Source organism: Mus musculus, chromosome 4 (genome assembly GCF_000001635.26).
Source record: "Mus musculus strain C57BL/6J chromosome 4, GRCm38.p6 C57BL/6J".
NCBI lineage: Eukaryota > Metazoa > Chordata > Mammalia > Rodentia > Muridae > Mus > Mus musculus.
Window position 1 is genome coordinate 74,161,891 of NC_000070.6, and position 24,637 is coordinate 74,186,527.

The 24,637-nt window shown below is 38.5% G+C and overlaps 1 protein-coding gene across 3 annotated transcripts in view; it reads left to right on the forward strand.

The window, feature by feature from the left end:
• Frmd3 (FERM domain containing 3) overlaps positions 1–24,637 on the forward strand; it is a 188,987-nt gene that overhangs the window by 148,663 nt on the left and 15,687 nt on the right. For all 3 annotated transcript variants that reach the window (XM_030253548.1, NM_001163732.1, NM_172869.4), the window contains 2 exons: positions 159–227; positions 8,748–8,872. In XM_030253548.1, coding sequence (XP_030109408.1) covers positions 159–227; positions 8,748–8,872 — 194 coding nt within the window. The remainder of the gene's footprint in view (positions 1–158; positions 228–8,747; positions 8,873–24,637) is intronic.

A 24,637-nucleotide genomic window follows, 5' to 3' on the forward strand; every position in this document is an offset into this window, starting at 1 on the left:
AGTTATCCTCCTGACAGGCACGCTAAACCTCCAGATACATTTTTTCCCATGGAAGAAGGGAATGGATAGAATCTTAAAGCCACCTTGGGAATATGTACACATGCTTTCCCATTATTTGGAGTGCTTACTTACATACATTGTATTTGTGTATTTTATAGTGGTAAAGTTGCTAAAGAGGTGGTAGAGGCAAGCTCCAAAATCCAGAGGGATCCTCCTGAAGTGCATAGGTGAGTAGGGTGATCTATTTTGGTTTGTGGGAATGGTGCTTCAATGACAGACAAAGGCACTTAAAAGCTAGATTACCTCTTTCTCCACATCCTCGCCAGCATCTACTGTCACCTGAATTGTTGATCTTAGCCATTCTGACTGGTGTGAGGTGGAATCTCAGGGTTGTTTTGATTTGCATTTCCCTGATGATTAAGGATGCTGAACATTTCCTCCATTTGTTGGTGGGATTGCAGGCTTGTACAACCACTCTGGAAATCAGTCTGGCGGTTCCTCAGAAATTTGGACATAGTACTACCAGAGGAACTGGCAATACCTCTCCTGGGCATATATCCAGAAGATGTTCCAACTAGTAAGAAAGACACATGCTCCACTATGTTCATAGCAGCCTTATTTATAATAGCCAGAAGCTGGAAAGAACCCAGATGCCCCTCAACAGAGGATACAAAAAATGTGGTACATTTACACAATGGAGTACTACTCAGCTATTAAAAAGAATGAATTTACGAAATTCCTAGGCAAATGGTTGGACCTGGAGGGCATTATCCTGAGTGAGGTAACCCAATCACAAAAGAACTCAAATGATATGTACTCACTGATAAGTGGATATTAGCCCAGAAACTTAGAATACCCAAGATATAAGTTACAATTTGCAAAACACATGGAACTCAAGAAGAATGAAGACCAATGTGTGGACACTTTGCCCCTTCTTAAAATTGGGAACAAAACACCCATGGAAGGAGTTACAGAGACAAAGTTTGGAGCTGAGACAAAAGAATGGATCATCTAGAGACTGCCATATCCAGGGATCCATCCCATAATCAGCCTCCAAACACTGACACCATTGCCTACACTAGCAAGAGTTTGCTGAAAGGACCCTGATATAGCTATCTCTTGTGAGACTAGGCCAGGGCCTAGCAAACACAGAAGTGGATGCTCACAGTCAGCTATTGGATGGATCACAGGACCCCCAATGGAGGAGCTAGAGAAAGTACCCAAGGAGCTAAAGGGATCTGCAGCCCTATAGGTGGAACAACATTATGAACTAACCAGTACCCCAGAGCTCTTGACTCTAGCTGTATATGTATCAAAAGATGGCCTAGTCGGCCATCACTGGAATATATGCCCCAGTACAGGGGAATGCCAGGGCCAAAAAGTGGGAGTGAGTGGGTAGGGGAGTAGGGGGGGTATGTGGGCCTTTTGGGATAGCATTGGAAATGTAAATGAGGAAAATACCTAATAAAAAATAAATTTAAAAAAAGCTAGATTACCACACATGAGACTCTAGGTTTATCCTTCAACAACTACAAAAAAAAAAAAAAAAAAAAAGTAACTATTACCCTAACTTTTGATATCTCTTGTATGTCTCTATGTATAGAGGCATGCAGCATGAAGTCAAGTGATTCATTCCTCTGGAAATCTCCCTCACCTTTGTCAGGGCTGTGGCCTCAAGGCAGCTTGGATCCCTCCTACATCACATAGTATGCAGATAGATATTGAGTTAGAATGCTACATGAGTGAGCAAGGCATATGCTATTGGATGGCTCCTGCTACTTCTGTGTGTTCCATCACCCTGTCACACTTCACTCATAGACCAGCCCTAACTATACCTTGCTCATAAGACATGGTCAGGCTTGCTTCTCAGGGTCTTTCTCTACGACTGAACAGCTGATGGATAGGTTCTTCTGTATCTGGGAAGTGAATTGTCCAGAGGCATGCAGTTATAGTAGAGCAGTGACAATTTATTAACCAGTGACATGAAGATGCAAGAAAGAAGGAGGATGGGGAAAGGAAAGGGAATAGCAGCTCCAAAAGCCAACATTATATAAACGATTGCGGGGTTTGAATCACTTGGATCATCTTTTGTATACCATAAGCTTTCACACACATGTTGAGCTACATGCAGTTCTACACACAACCTCATGCATTTCATGTCTCATTGGGCTCCCCAGTTTCCACTCATGAGTGTGTGTTTTCATATAATGAACGGCAAGTTACCTCAGAGACTTTAGGGTGCCTCTATACCTGATCAAAGGGTTGATTTACTTGGCCTTATGGAGAAGTGAGGGATTATTTCAGTCCTTTTTGCCAGCTTGCTTTTCCACTTGGTAATTTTATAACACTTATATGGCCTCTATAGTACAAATGCCAAACCATGGAATGAGAGGCATGACCATTATTAGATTCATACTACACATTTTTTTGAGACAAGGTCTTCTGTAACCCAAGACAACCTTAAAATTCTCAATCTCCTGTCTACATCTTGCACATCTTTTTTAAAGTAACAATCTATAGTTTGTTCTTAGGAATTAAGTCTTTTCTCTGACAGACTGACTTTATGTGACTACAATTTACAAAAACAAATATATATCCTAAAATTCAAACTTTGTCTTAAGGTGAATGCTCTCATAATACCACATCCTCTAAAATAAAAATCATCATAACCTAAATTATTTTATAATTTTGTTTTTATGTTATCATATGACATAATGACTTTCATTTTGGCATATATATATATATATATATATATATATATATATATATATATATATATATAATCATTCTACTCTATTCTTATTCACCTTCACCTTCCACTGACCTTTCAAGTCCTATCTCCAAAACCTTCTTTCATACCCCCATACTTCCCCATAATGCCTCCACTTCTGATAAATTATTTAGGGAATTTCACACAGGATAGTTGTCACCTGCCTTTCCTTCTTCAACTTTGGAACCCAAATGCATTTCCTTTATGTTCAGATTTGCTGAGGTTCCTCCATTTTCAAGAATCTTGGGTGAGTTCAGTGGTACTCTACTTTATTTTGGTAGTTATAGGGAGGAGACAGTTGTGTCCTCTCAGAAAGTAGGCTAAGCCAGACATTCAAGGGCATCCTGATAACACCAGTCTCCCGAAAAGCTGAGTATAGCTAAACTCTTCAGAACTGATGCAGATATAAACAACTTATGATTCATCTCTGCTTTTGGGTAGTCCTGAGGTGAGTCCAGCTTTAAAGAATAGGAGAAACCTGCAGAGTTGGAGAGGGTAAAAACTATTGATTGACAGTGCCTTGATGCAATATCTAAATGTGTGGCAGACTTTTCAAAGATCAGAAGACAATTTAGAACACTCTCCCTTTTCATAAGCTGTAAAAGTCTGGCATAGCAGAAATGAAGACGGGGATAATAAAATATACCATTTTCACTTTTTCAGAAACTTTGGATAGAAAATAGCCTTAATGATATATTTGTTCCTTCTATTTAACTGATCTGAGATTTAATCATTTTCCTTAGACATGTGTTTTGTCCAAGATGCTAGTCTGAAAGTCCTTAACATCTCCAAGGCAGCACATTGGTCAGAGAAGTAGTAATCAGTGACACTTCCATTTAATTTCTACTTACTTAGAATTCATATTACATGGAAAAACATTTGTTTTCTACCATTATCTTAATATATATACATATATAAACATATATACATATATGTGTGTATATGAATATACATGTATATATATGCTTCTTTGATGTAGCAATCAAAAATTAAAATGTAGTAATAAGGTTACATTTTGTGGGGATTCTTCAGGAAAAAATGTTAGTCTATAATGGCAATGATAATTTATTTCATTATGGATGATAATGATAATTTCATACCTGAGACTCTACTTCTCAAAAAAAAAAATGACAGGCTAATAGATTCTTGCTTCTGAAAGAAATGTATGTATAAAGCGACAGAAACCAACAGACTGAGAATATTTTAGGATTATTCTTTCCTTCAGAAAGAAAAGCTCATTCTGACATTAGTTCACTGGCCTTTACTGATGGCATGGGAAGATGCTGGGGAAAGCTCTCCTGGGCTGGTTGCTGGGAAAGAATCCCTGAACCTAGCCAAGGGCCACAGCAGAAGGAGAGCTGCAGCTCGGAGCATAGCATCCTCCACCAGGGGATATACACAACACCCAGAACCTGCAAGATACAAGAATGTTCTGATACACAAATGAATAGATTTTAATCTTTGCTACATTATCTGCCAGCTCTGTGGCCTGGGTAAGTCACTGAATTTCCTAGTTTATTGGTTTACCCATCTGTGAAATGAGACTATTATATTGCCTTGACCTACTTCTAAATTTTCTTAGGGGCTTTAAAAAGTATTTTAAGATGTAAAGTGGTATACACATACATATAAGAGCAATGATCTCATTATTATTATTAACTTAGAACAGGGCAGCTAGATCTAGACATTGGGTCAGATGTTTTGCTCAGCCTTGTAAGGCCTGTGTTTCAAACCAGAACACTGTAAAAATGGGGAGGTAGAGTCTGGAGGATACATTTGTATTGAAATTCATTTGAATGGTATGCCAACATTACTTCATTTGATTATAGAGTGGTGAATGACTGTCTTAAATGTCATTGTACTCATCCTGTCTTGTAACCATTTTCATGTCCTGCATTTGCCTGTCATCAGTTCACGATCTGGTGCTGTAATTTCACTTTGCTCATCTTTCAATACAAGCTTTTATCATGCTAAGAAAAAAAAATCAGTACTCTAAAGTCCACATGAATTCTACAAACTTTCTTCCTGCAACAGATTTCTTAACAACAGTTTTATTCAATTGAACAGGAGTAGCTTGTGAACCCAGGAAGTCATTTTGTACAGAGTCACTAGATGAGATCTGTAAGTGTAGAAACAGCACATGTTCTAGAGTGGCATAGGAATCAGTTCCTTCATGACAAGGTTTGGGGGACACCATGGTTTCTATTCCAGATTCTTGATTCTGATAGAGTAGTTGTGAGGAGGTGAGAATATTAAGAGTAAGGCTAAAGGAAATGTGTTTGAATCATGGACGCACCGCCCTCATGGATGGAGTCTCTCTTGATGATACTGTGTTCTTCTCTTAGAACCAAATTGTTAATTTTCTTTAGGATGCTGCTGCCTCACATTTGCCTTTTTGAACATTCCACTTTGTCTTTCCACCTTGTCTGCCATGAGGTAAGCCAACATATGGCTTTCACCAAGAGCTAAGACAATGACTACACAATGCTTTCAGGGCTTTTCCAGTATCTAGACCTGTAATCTAAATAATGCATTTTTCTTTATATTTTACACTATAATCATTCTATATTTGATATAACATCCAAAAATTGGCTAAAACACCTCAGGATATGAACAGGAAGGACAGAGGTGAAAACAATTCGAACCTTGGCAATTCTCAGAAAAGTGTTTCACACAGTAGGACCTTCTTGTATGGCCCCAAGCTTGAACTATTACTTGTAAAACAAATCTCTTTGTGATGCTGTACATTCACTAATGGTGAAAGTGTGGCATAAACAAAAGTACTAGACAAGGATTTGATTCCTGAGTTTGCCCTTTTGTTTTTATTTAATTTTATTTTCTGAGCATTTCATAGTTGGGTATATTAAATCATTTAATTTTTCACCACTCTGTCCACTCCAACTCCTTTCATGCCATATGTGTGTGTGTTTATATGTATATATTGCATATATATGTGGGTGTGTGTGTATTAGTGTGTATTTACAAAAATCTACATGAATATAATGTTGTGGATACATACAAACACACACACAAATGTTTGTCTGATGCACTGAGATCTTCCCTTCAAGTTTTAGGAGACAACCAAGGGCAATGCACTAACTTATATTTTTAGTGAGTATTTTGAACCCTGCACAGAGGTGATGATCACATGTCTGAGCAACAATTAGAAGTGAAACTATCTGTGCCTGGTTCTAGAGTTTTGTCAGATAGCCTAGGACCTTTATAGAAGAGAGCATGACTCCTTTTAATCAATTTATATGATATCACTGAATCTGAATTTCCCTTACCAGTATGAATATAATATTTATCCTACCTGACTTATAGGCACTCTGTGAAAACTGAAAAGATGAGCAGTGTCTATAAGCCAGTATGTAAAATGAACTGGCTATTTAGGTTTTATTCTACTATGTACTCATCCTTAGCCATTGTTCCAATGAGCAGTTGCTTCAAATGACAATCATGTCAGTGTTCCTTTTTGTAGCCTTTTCAAATAGATAAACAGGAACAGTTTTTAGTCTAAAGGAAATAGAAGATACAGTGTACTTAAGTTTCTACAGCAAAATACCACAGACTGGTTAGTGTGTACACAACACTATTTTATTCCTCACAGTTCTCAAAATACCACAGACTGGGTAGTTTGTACACAACACTATTTTATTGCTCACAGTTCTAAAGGATGGAAAGCCCATGACTGAAACACTGAAAGAGTTGATGTCTTGTGAGGGTTTCTCCATACGCAGAAATGTGTCCCTTGTCTGACACTGAAGGAAGGGGAAAACAGACTGCCCTGGAGTTCTACTTGGTTTTCATGTAGTTAGAGAATGTGGGAGGCAAGTGCACGTGTGCAGTCATAGGATGTAATGCAATGTAAGAGCACAACTAAAGAAGTAGCTCCTTCCTTTCTCCATGGGGCTATGGGATTAAAAATAATCAGGCCATCAGGTATAGTGGCAAGTGTCCTTACCTACTGAGCCACCCCACTGGCCCTCAGAGTACAATGATAAGAACTCTAGAATATTCATGAGGGCTCTCATGACTGAATCATATCCATATACCCTACCTCTTATGTACCACCACAATAGAAATTATATATATTCTCTTTTTTCTGAAAATATTTTAATAAGTGGAAATTAAAACAAAAAATAAAATTTAGACCATAGAATTTTACAATAGGTGGGAGATATCCATTTATCCCATAACTTTCTTTGTTCTTTCTTTCTCTCAAGTTATCCAGTAATCCTATGGTTTGGAGCCCTAGAATTTTGCAGAAAATTCCTTTGGGTTTATCTGAGTCTTGTACTTACTAGAAAAATTGTGACCTTCTCTGTCATGTTATTTAAAATCTGAGGTTTATAGTACCCTCAAGAGTCATCCACGTAATGCTGGGCATGTCCATCAGCCATAGATCTCTACTACAATAAAGCAGCATGAATCTGTATATAGGGGCCAAGTTGTCCCCCTTTTATCCAGTACTAAAATGGACTTATACTTGGAAACCCAACCCTGGAAACCTCAGTCTGACCCAGAACCAAGCAGTTGTTGGACAATTCAGTCATGAATGGAATATCAAAATGTTTAACATCTCCAAATGAAGACTATTGGGAGGAAAATAGATAACACAGAATGTAACTCACAATGTGTCTCAGTTTTTTTTTTTTTTTTTTTTGTCTGTTTGTTTTGTTTTGTTTTTAAGAAAAGTGAAAATCTGGTTTCTGGACAGTGATTTCCTTAATGGGAAAGCTACCTACCAACACAACAAGCACATCATGTAGTACATAAGCAGCAGTTCCAACATCTATTTCTAGAATGATAAAGGAAGAAATGACTCTATGGTGAAGCAAGTCCCAAGAATTTCCCCATAGATCCAGTGTCAGCTGTGTGTTTCCAATTTGAGATGCTAACAGACATCCTAATCTTCGTCTTTTTATGAAAGTCCTAACAGAAATGACCACTCTGAGAAAATTCTTGGCAGTCTGAAATTCCAGGTTATATCAAGCTATAATTGTACTCAGTTTACTTCAGATTAGGACCTGAAAAGCCTATAAAACGGTGTAGATTGTGACACTGTGAGGTACTTAAGAATGGTCAGTACTCTCATCACACTGGGACTGGTTAGTACAATAGAAATTGCACACTGACCAAAGTAATGAACATAATGAATTGTCAAAGAAGAGAGAGTAGTATGTGAAAAGGAAGGGAGAAAGGGAACAAACAGGGACGGCTTCCAAGAAGAGACATTTGACTCCATTTCAAAAGACTGGCTGATGTGTTTTTGACAGCAAACTGGAGAAAGTTAAGCATTTAATGGCTACCTTCAGGTCTTCACTTCCCTCTATGCTAGTGTTCACAGCTGGTTTGCCTGTAACAGGCAATGAAAATAGACTTCCAGCTGCCAAACAATAGTTTTAATAAAATACCAACAGATTCCTGGACATCTGCTACTTGTCATAGCTCCTGTTGTGTAAATGCCTTTCCAAAGGAGAACCAGAACTGGGTTTCATGGCTGTCTGATAAGGAGGGCATGAATGGAAATCTTAAACACCAGACATCTGACAACATGAAGACAGCTCACAGTTGCAGATCATCTGTGTCCTCTGTCTGAGCAGGATTTCGGGTGGTGGTTCAATAGCTCTGAGCTACTGGCACTTACCATTCTACCTGTCTGATTCAGTGCTAGCAGACTTCACAGTGTGTTACCTGTGTCCACTTAAAAGTTGTGTGTTGTCTGTCACCAAACATATATTTGTCTGATGACATATGGGGAACTTTAATTTACAGACTTGAATATCCAATATAGACTCTTGTCAGAAATTTAATGACAAGGAGAGCTAGGTATCTAAAATGTCAGGACATTTTTATTATTGGCATCAATCTCTTTCTGTGTCCAGAGGTAGTTCTCATGTTAGGTAGCCACTGAGAAAGAGGGGCCAGTCTTTGTAGCAGACACTACATTTATTTGGCTTATGTCTGTTTTTAGAGTCAACATTACTCAGAGTCGCAGCTTTCACTCCTTGAACAAACAGCTCATCATCAACATGGAACCTTTGCAGCCCCTGCTTCCTTCCCCCACTGAACAGGAAGAAGAAGTTCCTGTGGGTGAGGGTAAGTTCACCACTTCATTCCAAAAGCTACCTTGCCAAGGAATGTGGACATTTTGTGAATTCAAAATATTTCTAAAATTATTTATGAAAAATGTAATGGTAGCAGTTGGAAAAGGGACTGAAAGAGCTAAGGCGGTTTGCAGCCACATAGGGGAAGCAATGGTTTCAACCGGCCAGACCCCCCAGAACTCTTGGCAACTGGACCACCAACCAAAGAATACACATAGAGGGACCCATGGCTCCAGCCACATATGTGGCAGAGAATGGCTTTGTTGGGCATCAGTGAGAGGAGCAGCCCTTGGGCCTGAGAGTATTTGATTCCCCAGTGTAAGGGAATGCCATATTGTGAAGATGTGGGTGGGGAGCATTCTCATAGAGGCGAGGGAGGGGGATAAGATAGGGGGTTTCTGAAGGGGAAACCTGGAAAGGGGAAAACATTTGAAATGCAAATAAATAAAATATCCAATAAAAAAGAAAAGAAAAAGAAAAAAGAAAAATGTAACGGTACAACACATGTACAGTTAAGCAAGGCAATTGCTTTTAGTGACTATTGAAACTCAGTTATAATTCATTAAAATTAGAACCCGAACTCCCAATAATGATAGCTAGATTCTAGTACTCAGTAGCCATCAGTGGCTGGTGGTCACTATATCCATCTGAAACTAAGAACATTCTTCATTGCAGAACGTCCTGATGGAAAGAATGGTTTTTGTACTACTTAAAATTGAATTGATGATTATGAACAATCCTCCCCAAGTCCATCTACATGGATCCTCCTTTCCTGGTCTCTTAATTCCCACGCCTTTTGTTTCTACATGGATTGTGACAGCTCTCTAATCTGTTTGATCAGTTTGGCTTGGTTTAGCTTTGAGACAAGATCTCATGTATCTGAGGTTACTTTCGGATGCTATATGTACCAGGGATGGCTTTGAACATGCCTCCAGCTCCTGAACACTGGAATGACTGGCATGCACCACCATAGTATTTTATGCAGTGATTGGGATCTAACCAATACATGATAGGCAAGCACTCCATCAACTGAGCTACACTCCCACCCTGCATGATAGTTTTGATGAAGGCTAAGTAGTTTCTACTTCAACTAAAAAGCTTTTGTATTCTTAAGTGATAGTAAATGTTTGTGCATCACCTCTAAGGATAAAATTGCTGCTGCCATTTCTCTTCCTCTTCATCGTCACCCTCCTTTTATTTTTACTTCTGACTTCTTTTTCATTTGTCTTCTTTATATATTCTCACTTTATAAAGACTTACTTCAAGGAAGAACCTCACCACACTGGTTCTTCAAGACACCAAGAGAGGCAAAGTCACACTACTCATATCAAAGTAATTTTAATGAATATAAATTAAAATTTTGAAAGCCTGACTTGAAACAAGTTTCTCCTTAAGATTTTTATGTGAGATATGGTTGCTCTCAGAAACTCTAGATATCAGACAGTGTCAAGAGGGCAGATGTCCCTGTCAGTTTAATCTCAACCTCAAGCTAATAATTTCTTCCATAGAAAGGAAGTTTTATTTCTATTGTCTACCAGACTATTTAAATAATAGACTATGCAGTTGACATTTATCCAGGAATCCCATGTTGGGAGAAAGAAACATACATCTGAAGGCTGTTTCCAGCAGAGGGAAAGTTTATTTCTCTGAAAGAGATTTTTGTATAGTGCTGTCAACTTGTTCATCATTTTGCCCAAAAGAGTGGAGATAAAGCAATGATGATGTGTGGCACCATACACTAAGACTACTTAGATGCTTCAATCTATGGTCCTCTAGTTAAATGCAAACCTTATGTTAGAGACACAATAGTGGACCTGCGGGCATGTGTACTGGGTCTCCTTGTTTCTCTTCCCAATGTGGCATCATTGAATATTTACCCCTGTAGTTTTTACTATTATTTGTTTGTATAATTGGCCTATTGAGGATATGTGGCTTGAGTGTGGCTTATTGAGACTGTGACAGTCCAGACTCTGACCCTAAAAAGTCTACTAATAGGGTCCCTTTTATATCCTGGTTGATGGATGTCCCAAAGCAATAATGACCTCATGCACACTGTTCAGCCTGTTTGGGTCTTAGGTTTGTTTTTCATTCTAGGTTCCATCTGTATAGAAATCTAGAGTCACAATCCCACATGTAATTTGTCTTTTCTCCACAAGTTAGTCACATCTTTCTCACTTTTCCTCACTCAAACTTGGATAACCATGACCATTACAAATCTTAATTTCACTCAAAGAAGTATTCCAGGACATGAAATGAAGCTGATAAATTATCTATGGAAAGACTATGTGTGTGTGTGTGTGTGTGTGTGTGTGTGTGTGTGTGTGTGTGTGAATCAACCACTCCTGGGAATGGGTCTGGCCCTGGAGTACAGTCGACGTACCCAGTGACACTCCACTGGAATTAGAAAAAAACTTGTTTTTCTTTGCCAATAGTTATCAGTTGTAAAAAAAAACCTTCCTAGTAAGGGGTGAAACCCTGTGTCCACTTCTTCCTCTCAGTGCTCAGATTCTTAGGTTAAACCACACAGGTCCTATGCTTACTCTCATAATTTCTGTGAGTTCATCTGTGTATGAGTCCTGTTGTGCCTGGAGGATAGTGTTTCCTTGGAGTCATTCATTTCTACCTCTTACAATCTTTCTAACTTTTTTTCCATATAGATCCCTGAGTCTCAAGGGGAGTTGTTTGATAAAGACATCCTATTTAGGACTGGGTGCTCCAAAGTCCCTCACTCCGTTTCATTGTCCAGTTGTGAGTCATAGTAATTATCGTCTACCTCAAGGAGAAACTTCTATGATGAGGATTGAGCAACACACTGATCTATGAGTATAAATGGATGGACATGAGGACAAAATGAACTAGTCAGTTTAGTTGGATCATCTGAGGTACACATGTTTCTCCTGTGTTTGATAATGTCCTTGTTTCCATCTAGGAGGTCTTAATCTGATTCATTTCCTAAGCCAATTAAAGAAGTAAAAGGCAAGAGGAATCTCAGACACAGCAAGCAACAACAGATAACAATATTTGTGATAATTTAAAAAGCACACACACACCACACATGGGGTCGGTATGTAGAGACCATACATTACAGATGAGAGAGTAATCCAAAAATCACTTTTTTACATGGAAGGCAGAGGGTTATAAGTGGTTTTAGCAGCCTGAGATGGATCTTATTTCCATTTATTATGGGTTTATCTGCATAAACAAAGAAAGGAAAACTGGTAGGTCAATAGTGTCAAGAATACACGTTTATGGTGGTATAGGTCAGGTCCCCCTTCCCAGTTTAGATTGGTCACTTAAACACTGGACAGCTAATGGGCCCACAGCTTCTGTTAAACATGTTCAGGACCTGCCTTGAATATATCTGAGCAGCCTGGACTCATCATCTGGAAAAGGAAGAATCCTGCTAGCTGAAGAAAAAGCCCTTCAGGTTTTTGGCTCACATCTAGGTGTTGAGGAAGATGCTGGACATTCGCCATATTTAGTATCGAGCTATGGTAGCTTTCCCTGTCTGTCTATCAGTGTCCTAGAGTCTGGATGTAGATGCTCATCCTCATATAGTTTCCAAAGTGGGGTGCTCATTTAAGGGAACAGAGTTAAGAAGAAAGACCTTTTGGCCATCTCTTACCTCTGTAAGGACAGAATTCCTAACAGGTTCAAGGACATTGCAAGCTATAGCTATGGAAAAATTGGTGATTCTATTTGAGGGGGGGGATCTCCTACACTAAACCTCACTAATCAGTTTCTATATCCTATTTTTATGAATTCCCCCACAAAAGGCAAACATAATTATTATTAAAGAATTTATAGCATGACCAATCTCTATTGAGAAATAAATTGGTTCATTAGATGTAGCAGTTGGGATACCACTCTATTGAGTGTATCTGAGAAAATTGACACTATAGCAGTGGTTCTATCTGTGTCATAACTAAGCATGGCAAGATAGGGAAGTCTTTGGTGCCTTCATAGCGGTCTGAGGGAGGAAGAATAAAAGCAATGAGTCAGATAAAGGAGCATCAAATAATTTGAACACAGGAGAATTTTAGGATTCCTGTTCAAGCCTTGAAGAATGATCAAGGAGACTTAGATGAATTAGATTGTCAAAGGACCATCTGCATGTAGATTGGCTCTAAATGCTAGGAGATAAAAATTAAAACAGCTCTTAGTATAAAAGATCTAGAGATTAATAGAATTACTACTAACACTATAATACAGGATAAACCCTTTCCACCATGAACAAAAGAAATCTATCTCCAGAGACTTCCACTCTATTTCATGATGATGTCTGACATGTTCTGAATCTGTTTCTTGTAGATTTTATAGATCAGATGAAACATGAGCAAAATTATTAGGAATTGAATCTGTATGATAGCACAAGTACTGGCTTAAGTTGTTGTAGGCATATCTAAAGCCATGTGGTTTTAAATCCTTTCGAGTATATTTAGTAAGTTTTTTTTTATTGTCACGTGATGACCTTTAGACATATAAATGAAATAAAAATGAAAGGTATATAACCTTATCACTAGATAGCACTTCAAGTCCAGCAATATCATAATCTAAGTTTGGTAGGGTGCTCTAGAGGTTTTATTTGTCACCCTTCCAACTAAGAAAATCCCCAAGTATGTCTGTTGATCTATTCTTAGGGTGGTCTGAGCCAAAGGTTAGTGCCTCGGAATCACTTAATGTCATTATATGAATCCCAGTTGGAAAATATGCATCCTAATATGCATGATTTCTTGTAGTCATGAAGCCAGGACTACTAGAAAGAGAAGGCTTAAGATACTTCTCTAAGGCTTTATCAGTCCTAATGTGTCCATTTTGACTCCACCATGAATTAACAATACATTTAATGGCATCCCATCTAACAACCAATTTAAGGCGGGAAAGTTAGCTCTAGCCTAGTTAATATCCTGATGCAATTGATTCCAATAATCCCCTTGATGATGAAATAACCCTGTACAAATCTACAATAAAAACAGGAAACAACCGTTTTTCCTTTTTGCTAGGTTCTAAGCCTGTTACTATAGTCACAAAGGCTATCTTTTTCTGGTGGTGTTCATTGTTTTTTAAATATTATATGTCAGAGGGTGAAGTGAGTCCCTGGAAGACCTAAATATATTTCTCAGGGTCTTCTGAAATTTTTACAAGATTACCTTTTTTGTGTCTCAGATCTTGGAGTAACAGAAAGTATACACTGGGTGTGGTGTCCATGTCTGGTCAGTACCTGTCTCCTGCAATGGGAGAAAGGAAGGATATACTTGAGGGAACCCTGAGATCCTGAGGCCAAGGCCTTTTCCTATCATTAAAAAAGTGATAAACCTAAAGAGTGCTTGTTGACAGGAACCTGATATCGCTGTCTCCTGAGAGGCTCTGCCAGAGCCTAACAAATACAGAGGTAGATGCTCACAGCCAACCATTGGATTGAGCATGGGGTCCCCAATGGAGGAGTCAGAGAAAGAACTGAAGGAGCTGAAAGGATTTGCAACCCCATAGGAAGAACAACAATGTCAACCAACCAGACCATCCCAGAACTCCCAGGGACTAAACCACCTACCAAAGAGTACACATGGAATGACCCATGGCTCCATCTGCATATGTAGCAGAGGATGGCCTTGTCAGGCATAATGGGAGGAGAGGCCCTTGGTCCTGTGAAGGCTAGATGCCCCAGTGTAGGGGAATGGGAGGGCGGGCAGGCAGGAGTAGGTGGGTGGGTTGGGGAGCATCTTCATAGAAGCGGGGTCACGGGGGAATGGAATAGAGGGTTTCTGGAGGGTAAATCAGGAAATGGGATAACTTTTGAAATGTAAATAAAATATCTAATGGGAAAAAAAAGAGTGATTAACCCTGTAAGAGGCCACTAACATCTTGGGAATTCCCCTAAAGTGGAGGCATGTTGGAATGCTAGGTCAATATATCACTCCTGTGTATATCTGGGTTGAGTAAATACTACATAAGGAACCTCAAACTATTTGCTTTTTTTTTTGTCTCTTGCAAAACATATATTATTATAAAATGATATAAAAGTACTACTTCCATCTCCAGGCCATTTTTCTCTTTTGTTTGATTTGTATTCAGGCCATTTTAAAGTACAAAACAATATCAGGCATTTCTTTTCTAACATAGGTGGATTGAGGAGCTACTAGTACACAAGGATTCAGTCTGAAGGAATCTTTGTTAGAGATAAACAGCTACCTATCTGTAGGACAAAAAAAAAAAAAGATATATTACAGAGTTCTTATCTTCTTTGCCTTCTTTTCCAAAGCATCATCCAGCATGTTTCCCTTTACTCTCCTTGCCTCTCAAGCTAGCTAGCTGCTGTCTGTGATAAGACCTTGATTCTTGTATCCTCTTTTCTTTCATGTGCCATCATGAGAAATGGAAGCCTAGCAGACTACTAACATCACTCTAATCAGCTTTAAGCATCCTCATCAACTTCACTCTGATTCTGATACTGGATCTACTATAAATTTTTAAATGTTCAACCTTGATAACTGGAAAAGAAGTCAATTTCTGAAGATTATCTAATGTGTAGGGATCTTGACTGTGTTGCACCTCTAATAGACATTCACTCTGGACCTCTTTTTCTTCAAAGTTTTAATCGGCTAATTCGTTTGATGTTCCTCAGTCTAGATAAGAGGAAAGCATGAGAGTGCTAAGGGTGATTTTCTCACTTAAAGAGAGCACCTTGATTTTTTTAAAAGCCACACTTTTATTTATCACGTTCCTTGACGTTGAGTAAATACAGAACACAGTGGGAAAAGATGTCTAAATGAACTTAGAGGTAGTATGCAGAAACTCTTTTCCCTGACCCTATCCATGTCACAGCAACTGGAAAGTGATAGCAAACACAGGGGACAACCAGAACACCATGTGGCAGAAAAAAAGTAAACAAAGAGTGTGGAGCAGTTTTGAGACTGCAAATAGCACTCTGTCTCTGCCGAAGAGCAGGCACTAGGACACTGCAGAACCAGAGTCCTCAGCACTAGCCCCTAGAGCATTCCAGATGTCCACAACAGTTAGGTAATTTCTACACAACTACAACAGCCTCCTTCCCACTTCTGGTTGTAGTTTGCCCAACACATAGCGATTTATTTTTTTGATCCTGGTGGATCTGTGCAATGGCTCCAGACACAAGGGTGGGCTGCCATGTATACACATGGTCCAGCCATCTCAAAGTGCTAGAGCACCCTTTGGAAGCTGGTCATTTGCTGTTTCTTTACTTAGGAACAAATTCAAAGACCATGGTGCAGCAAAGGTGTTCCAGAGCATACTTCATCCTGGACTCACAAAAAGTAGAAAGGGGAAAAAAAAGAAGGATGAGGCTTAAGTTAAAGGAAGGTGCAAAGGGAAACAAGAAATATACGAAAGTTTCTATCTGAATTTGGAAGGCAGAAAGGTGTGTGTGTGTGTGTGTGTGTGTGTGTGTGTGTGTCTGTGTGTGTGTGTGTGTCTGTGTGTGTCTGTGTGTCTGTGTGTCTGTGTGTGTGTGTGTGTGTGTGTAGGAATGGTAAATTTAAAGCAAAGAACAAATATAGCATTGGTTTCTGTATTCACTCTCCTTCAGTTCTTATCCTATCAAACCAATGATTTGGGGAAAGTTGGGCAGCCTTCAGAATGACCAGGTCTGTAACTTAGGAAAGACAAGGTTTGGGTCCTGGAAATTTAGTGACTATCAAAGCCATTTCATGCCATTGCCTCTAGATATTTAACTTATGAATTTAAAAAATGAATTGATAGACCAAAGAGAGGATAGATTTCTTTTTTTTTTTTTAGGTATTTATTTCATTTACATTTCCAATGCTATCCCAAAAGTCCCCCACACGCTCCTACACCCACTCCCCCACCCACCCACTCCTACTTCTTGGCCCTGGCATTCCCCTGTACTGAGGCATATAAAGTTTGCATGACCAATGGACCTCTCTTTCCACTGATGGCTGACTAGGCCATCTTCTGATACATATGCAGCTAGAGACACGAGCTCCGGGGTACTGGTTAGTTCATATTGTTGTTCCACCTATACGGGAGAGGATAGATTTCTAAAGGAGTTTTATAGAGCTTAAGAGAAAGAAGGCAGAGCTGGTGAGATGGCTCAGTGGTTAAGAGCACTTGCTGCTCTTCCAGAGGTTATGAATTCAATTCCCAGCAACCACATGGTGGCTCACAAACATCTATAGGGGGGAGGGGGGTCTGATGCCCTCTTCAGACAGGCAGATATATATGCAACAGAGCACTCATACATTGAATAAAGATTTTGAGTGTGTGTGTGAGAGAGAGAGAGACAGAGAGACAGAGAGACAGAGAGACAGAGAGAGACAGAGAAAGAGAGAGAGAGAAAAGAGAGAGAGAGAGAGAAAGAGAGAGAGAGAGAGAGAGAGAGAGAGAGAGAGAGAGAGAGAGAGAGAGAGAGAGAAGGAAGGCAGTATGCCTGTCTAGTAGGAGTGAAGTAGATTCCTGGAAATGTGCCATTTATGTTCTTTACCAGGCTTTATTACATGAAGTCACAGAGAAGGGAGATAGAGTCAGTTCAGTTGCCATGTCCATAAGATGTTCAGGTACCTCTCAGTTTTATCTGCATCCTCATATATAGTTTCCTAGCACAGGTTCCCATTCACAGGAAGAGAGATACTGAAAAACCAGACGTCCCTTCTGGTATTTAGGAGACAGGAGATAGAAATTGGCTAGAAGTGTTTATAATAATGGCTCCAAAACAGTGACAAGTTTCCTTCTTAGACAAAAGCCAGAAAAAGTGTGATTTCAGGGTTAAGCCATACCATACCCATAAATTTCATATAATTTTATAGAATTCTTTCTAAAATTGCATTCTATTTATATTCTCATAATGTAGTAAAACAATGAAGAATTCCAAATGGTGATTTTGAACAAACCCCTGTGCCATCAAAAAAGAAAAAAAATATTTTAATAACAAAATTATCTTTTGTCATTAATTTACCAGATAAAGTAGAAAAATACATGCATGCAAAACTTTCCATTTTTTTCTCTGTAATCAGAGTCTTTGAATTATACTAGTTGTGTGTGTGTGTGTGTGTGTGTGTGTGTGTGTGTGTGTGTATGACACAGGTGAACATATTTATTAACCAGTTAAAATTTTTTCAGCTGCAGAATTTTTCTAGTCTCATTTCTTTTTTTTAATTAGATATTTTCTTCATTTACATTTCAAATGCTATCCTGAAAGTCCCCTATAACCCCTTCCCCGCTCTGCTCCCCAACCCACCCACTCCTGCTTCCTGGCCCTGGCATTCCCCTGTATTGGGCATATAATCTTCTCAAGACCAAGGGCCTCTCCTCCCATTGATGGCCTACTAGGCCATCCTCTGCTACATATATAACTAGAGACACAAGCTCTGGGGGGTACTTGCTAGTTCATATCATTGTTCCTCCTAAAGGGTTGGAGACCCCTTTAGCTCCTTGGGTACTTTCTCTATTGTTATGATAAAATATCCTGAAAAGGGCAATCTAGGAATGGAAGGGTTTATCTTATCTTACAGTTCCAGTTTACAATCCATAATTGTGGGGAAGTCATGGTGTCACAACTTGAGATTCTAAGTTGTGTCAAGCTAACAAGAAGAGTTGTCAAAAGCATATGATGAAAATTGAAATAAGTTTGATCCTTTAAAATCCCACTATAAAATTCAATCACAGTTATGCTGTGGATGTACAAGGGTAGTGCTTTCCAATGGCTAACAGTTAGAATGTTGTGTTTAACTCTTTAACTTAAAATCCATTTGACTAGAGATGAAAGCAGTATTTGTTGTTATTCTTGGGGCTAGACTTTACTCACCTGATGTTAATTAAATTGAAAGTGAATCATGCCCTTGCCAATGAACAAATTTTATTAACTCATCCAATTTAATTCTTCTTCCAAGTTTTATGTATAGTGGAGGAAATGTCAGCATGGTGATGGGGATGAAGGTGGAGCATGCAAAAAGCTCACCACCTTGGTGAGAGCTATGCAGTCCATCATGCTTGCCTATTATAGCTGCTAAGCACCATCAGCAGCATGGCTTGTCTGAACTGGAACTTTCTATACATGTGCAACACACATAAATCTAACATTTGTGGTTTCATTGAAGAAGGTTAACTAATTACTTCATGTAGCTGTATGTTAAACTGATGCTATTTTGGATACCTAGCTTTCATTATTTAAATTAGTTCTAATACATTTTATTGTTTAAAAGCATAAAAGTATAGAGTTATATATTGGTTATTCCAAACTTTTTATTTGGGGTCAATGTTCTAAAATATAATAAAAGCTCAGTACGTATTTTTAAATAAAATCAAGTTGAGTTGTTTCTCCATTCTGGAAACATGATGCTGTCTTTTGATAAAGCCTTCACTGCAGTAGAATTGTGTTCTTCTGTCTGCTGAGATAAGACTGAAGGTCACAGATCAAAATTCTGGTATGTGCATATTTCAAAATTCTAGTATGAGCTGTTCTTGGCTGTCATCCTGTGCCTAAAGAAATAGGATTGATTCCAGTTATGCACTCTGACTAAATCTTTAGAGAACAGCTAAGGATGAATATGGCATCCATTTTTATAGGAAGGATGGAAGAACAAGAAGGATGGCAAAGAAGTAGAGAAGCAAAAGCTAAGTGAAAAGGAGAAGGCATATCCCCCCAGAACAAGATGACACCTTGTTATGCTAAGTAATATTAAGCTAAATAAATGTTTTACTCTATATTCAGAAAAGGGAGAAGAAGTCATAGTGGTGTGTTCCTCTGAATTTCTTCACAATAAGAGAAGATGCAAGCATTTCTCATCTTTACATTATTTAAAGCATGAGTGCTCCACTTATGGATAGCAGGTCTAGAGAGCCATGACTATACTCCAAAATAAAATTATAACATACTTAATATATTATGAGATATTTTATGATTTTTTATAACTAGATTATAGTTTCTTGAATTAGAACATACAGATGGCATTAAGCCTTATAAGGCAAACTAAATGTATGCATATTCTTACTATTTGTTTATATACATGGTATCAGTTTTATGGTGGATTGTGGCTTAAACTATGTTATATTCCAAGTGCAGAGAGTAGAGTTTGAAAAATATGGTAGTTATTAAATACATTTGAACATATGCCTGTAAATAATATAAATTTTCTCTTATTAAGAAGACAGCTAAATATTATTTAATTAAGGATTTTTCAATACCTTGGCATACCTCTGCATTTCCTACTGTATTTTACAATCAGTCCTCCAGTTCTCACTGCATCAGCAGCTCATATATGAAATGGATGAAACATTAATTTCTCATTTCCTGTCAATTGATTTCATGACAAATGTAAAAATAGCCTCTTATTTACTTTTTTAAAAATCACAGCAAAATTTCCACAATGTCTCAATATAAAAATGTCTCCAGCTCTGAGAAAGGAAAAATTCTACATTGTGGAAGATTATTTTTTAATTAAGATAAATGATTTTGTTTTATTATTATTATTATTATTATTATCATTATTATATATTTTCTTTATTTACATTTCAAATGTTATCCCCTTTCCTAGTTTCCCCTCCGAAAATCACCTATCCTCTCCCCACTTCCCATGCTCCCCAACTCACCCACTCCTGCTTTCTGGCCCTGGCAGTCCCCTATACTGGGGCATAGGACCTTCATAGGACCAAGGGCCTCTCTTCCTATTGATATCCACCAGGCTACATATGCAGCTAGAGCCACAAGTCCCACCATGTGTTTTCTTTGACTGATGGTTTAGTCCCAGAGAGCTCTGGGAGTACTGTCTAGTTCATATTGTTGTTCCTCTTATGAGGCTGCAAAACCCTTCCGCTCCTTGGGTACTTTCTCTAGCTCCTTCATTGGGGAGCTCCGTCCAATGGATGACTGTGAGCATCCATTTCTGTATTTGTCTGGTAGAGCCTCTCAGGAGACAGCTATATCAGGCTCCTGTCAGCAAGCTCTTGTTGGCATCCACAATACTGTCTGGGTTTGGTGGTTGTGTATGGGATGGATGCCCAGATGGGGAAGTCTTTGGATGGTCACTCCTTCAGACTCTGCTCTGAACTTTGTCTCTGTAACTCCTTCCATGGGTATTTTGTTCCCCCTTCTAAGAAGGATTCTGAGCTTCTGGGCTAACATCCACTTATCAGTGAGTGGATATTATGTGTGTTCTTTTGTGATTGGGTTACCTCACTCAAGATGATATCCTCCAGATCCATCCATTTGACTAAGAATTTCATAAACACATTGTTTTTTAATAGCTGAGTAGTACTCCATTGTATAAATGTATCAAATTTTCTGTATCCATTCCTCTGTTGAGGGACATCTGGGTTCTTTCCAGCTTCTTGCTATTATAAGTAAGGCTGTTATGAACATAGTGGAGTATGTGTCCTTCTGGGAATATGCCCAGGAGTGGTATTGCTGGATCTTCTGGTAGAACTATGTCCAATTTTCTGAGGAACCTCCAAACTGATTTCCAGAGTGGTTTACCAGCTTATGGAGTGGGAAAAAAAGTTTTAAAGAAAAGTGTATGGATTACTACTTTTCCTTTTCATTGTTGTTGTTGTTGTTGTTGTTGTTGTCGAGGCATATTGTAAGAAAAACTGATTAATTTATGTGAGGGTTCTTTAGTAACATTAAAAGATACAGAAAGAATCAAGATGTTTATACAATGTAGTGAAAAACTGGTGAGAGCAATATTCTTTGTCCATTGTCAACATATGTGTTGTAGTTAGTGATGCCTGAAAGTGGTAGGCAAACTAGAAGAATTTTTAATATTGATAAGATAAAGCACAATTCCTCTCCAAAATCTATGCTTAATGAAGTAACATCTAGATAGTTAATTTTTCTGTGTGTGACTTTGTTTTATACACTTTTGACGTAGAATTCTCCTTTTTCTATGCCCATTATTTTTGATTAGGTCTTATTATTGTGTTCCAAAGACCTTGATTCTTTTTTAATTTTCAATTTTTATGAACCAATTTATATGACTACTCATAAAACCCTGGTATTCTAGCTTCATTATTGATTATGTTGTTGAGGTTTTTCACTCAACTATGTATTTCACTTGCTAAATGTTTCATTTCCAGCTTCATTTTAGTTTTGGGTTTCCTCAATATTTCTCTATCTTAAATTCTATTTTTTGTATCATACGGTGTCCTCCTTATTGCATTCAGTTATTTGTATTTTCTGGGGCTTCAATCAATTGATTCCTATCCTATTTAAGTTTATTCAAATGTTTGTCTCTTCTTTAAGTCCTTTGAACTCTTTGAAAATGTTTATAATTATTCTTGTGAACCATGTTCACTTACATCTTCCTTATTAGGGACTATTACTGTTGAATTGATCATTCATGGGAAGACAGTCAATTCACAGAGCTACTGTTTTGTTTTTTATTCAGTTCTGGCTTTTCTTCCCATATTCCTTGTGTTCTTAATAATCTGATAGAAACAGACACAGAGAGCCACAGCCAAACATCAGGCAGAGATCAGGAGTCTTGTGAAAGAGTTAAGGACAGGATTGAGACGAAGAGGTCAAGGGCAGCACAAGAAAAACTAACTACAGAGTCAACTAACCTGGGCCCATGGGGCCTCACAGAGACTGAACCGCCAACCAAAGAGCATGCAGGTGCTGGATCTAGGCTGCCTACACATTTGTAGCAGACAAGTAACTTGGTCTTCATGTGGGTCCCCTAACAATTGTAACGAGCCTGTCTCTAACCTGCTGCCTGGCATTGGATCCCCTTCCCCTAACTGGATGGGTATACTGGGCATCATTGGGAGAAGATGTGCCTAGCCCTGCTGGGATTTGTTATCCCAGGACATAGTGGTACCTTGTCTGAGGAGAAAGGGAGAGCTTAATAGAAGTTGGGGCTTGTGAATGTGGGACTGGAAAGAGAGGAGACAGGGCAAGCTGCAATCAGGATATAAAGAGAATAAATAAATGAATGAATGAAAAAACTAGGCCATAAAGGAGAACCTATTATTATGTTAAATAGACATAGAACTAAACTAGTAGCTACTGATATATAATTATACCTAAAGATGAATGTATCTCTCAATCCTCATTAGGAAAATTTCATTTGCAGTAGGTGATGATTAATACAGACACCAACATCTGTATATGTGTTACTTGCATGATATTTTCCATTTAAACTATTTTCTGCTCTTAGGATGGAGCTCCCAGAAGATATTGGGTGATTTTTTTGAATGATAAAAATGTGGGGGAATTATGAATGGTATTCTATTTTACATTTGATATATTGATTTACCTGCTTGCACATTTTATGTTCTATTATCTATGTTCCACTGTAGAAAACACTTCTTTGATGTTTATATCATTTCCAACTATTCACCCAAGACTCATAATTAACACAGTTTTTACATAAATAAAAAGTGGCTAGATACCACATATGTAAAAAAAATTAATACCCAATCACAAAGAAACTCACACAATATGTACTCACTGATAGGTGGATCTTAGGATACCCAAGATATAAGATACAATTTGCTAAACGCATGAAACTCAAGAAGAACGAAGACCAAAGTGTGGACACTTTGCCCCTTCCTAGAAATGGGAACAAAACACCCATGGAAGGAGTTACAGAGACAAAGTTTGGAGCTGTGACAAAAGGATGGACCATCTAGAGACTGCCATATCCAGGGATCCATCCCATAATCAGTTTCCAAACGCTGACACCATTGCATACACTAGCAAGATTTTGCTGAAAGGACCCAGATAGAGCTGTCTCTTGTGAGACTATGCCGGGGCCTAGTAAACACAGAAGTGGATGCTCACAGTCAGCTATTGGATGGATCACAGGGCCCCCAATGGAGGAGCTAGAGAAAGTACCCATGGAGCTAAAGGGATCTGCAATCCTATAGGTGGAACAACAATATGAACTACCCAGTACTCCCCAGAGCTCGTGTCTCTAGCTGCATATGAATCAGAAAATGGCCGAGATGGCCATTAGTGGAAGTAGAGGCCCATTAGTCGTGCAAACTTTATATGCCTCAGTACAGGGGAACGACAGAACCAAGAAGTGGGAGTGGGTGGGTGGGGGAGTGGGTCCGGGAGCGTGTTGGGGACTTTTGGGATAGCATTGAAAATGTAAATGAAATAAATACCCAATTAAAAAAAGGAAAAAAAGAAAAAAGAAAAAGAAAAAATGAGATTCAAGTCTGACCTGCATGCTTAGAAACTACTTTCAGATGTGGAGTAGACCTTGGCCTTCCTTAGCTTTGTGAAGCAACTTCTCTCTTTTGTCACTGCCTCCTCTGGGAATTTGCCTTATCTAGAGGGCAGTTAACATTAGCTATCACTGAAGTCAGTGCAATTAGAAGACAAATAGTGGGGCCTATAAAGTGAAATTATTCCTAGTAAACTGAATCCCAAAGGGGGGGAAAAAAAGAAAAGAAAGATGTATTTTTCAATAAACATTTTTTAAAATCTCAAGCACTTTAATTAATTTGCCTTCTGAACATGTAGCTATAGAAATAAACTGATATGAATTGGAGTAATAAGCTGTAGATGTAAAAGCAACTCTTAAAAATTTTATTCAGCCGGGCATGGTGGCACACACCTTTAATCCCAGCACTCGGGAGGCAGAGGCAGGCAGATTTCTGAGTTCGAGGCCAGCCTGGTCTACAAAGTGAGTTCCAGGACAGCCAGGGCTCTACAGAGAAACCCTGTCTCGAAAAAAACAAAACAAAAACAAACAAACAAAAAATAGTCTTCATTCTTCCAAAATTTTTACCAGTAGATAACTAAAGTTTCTTGGAAATT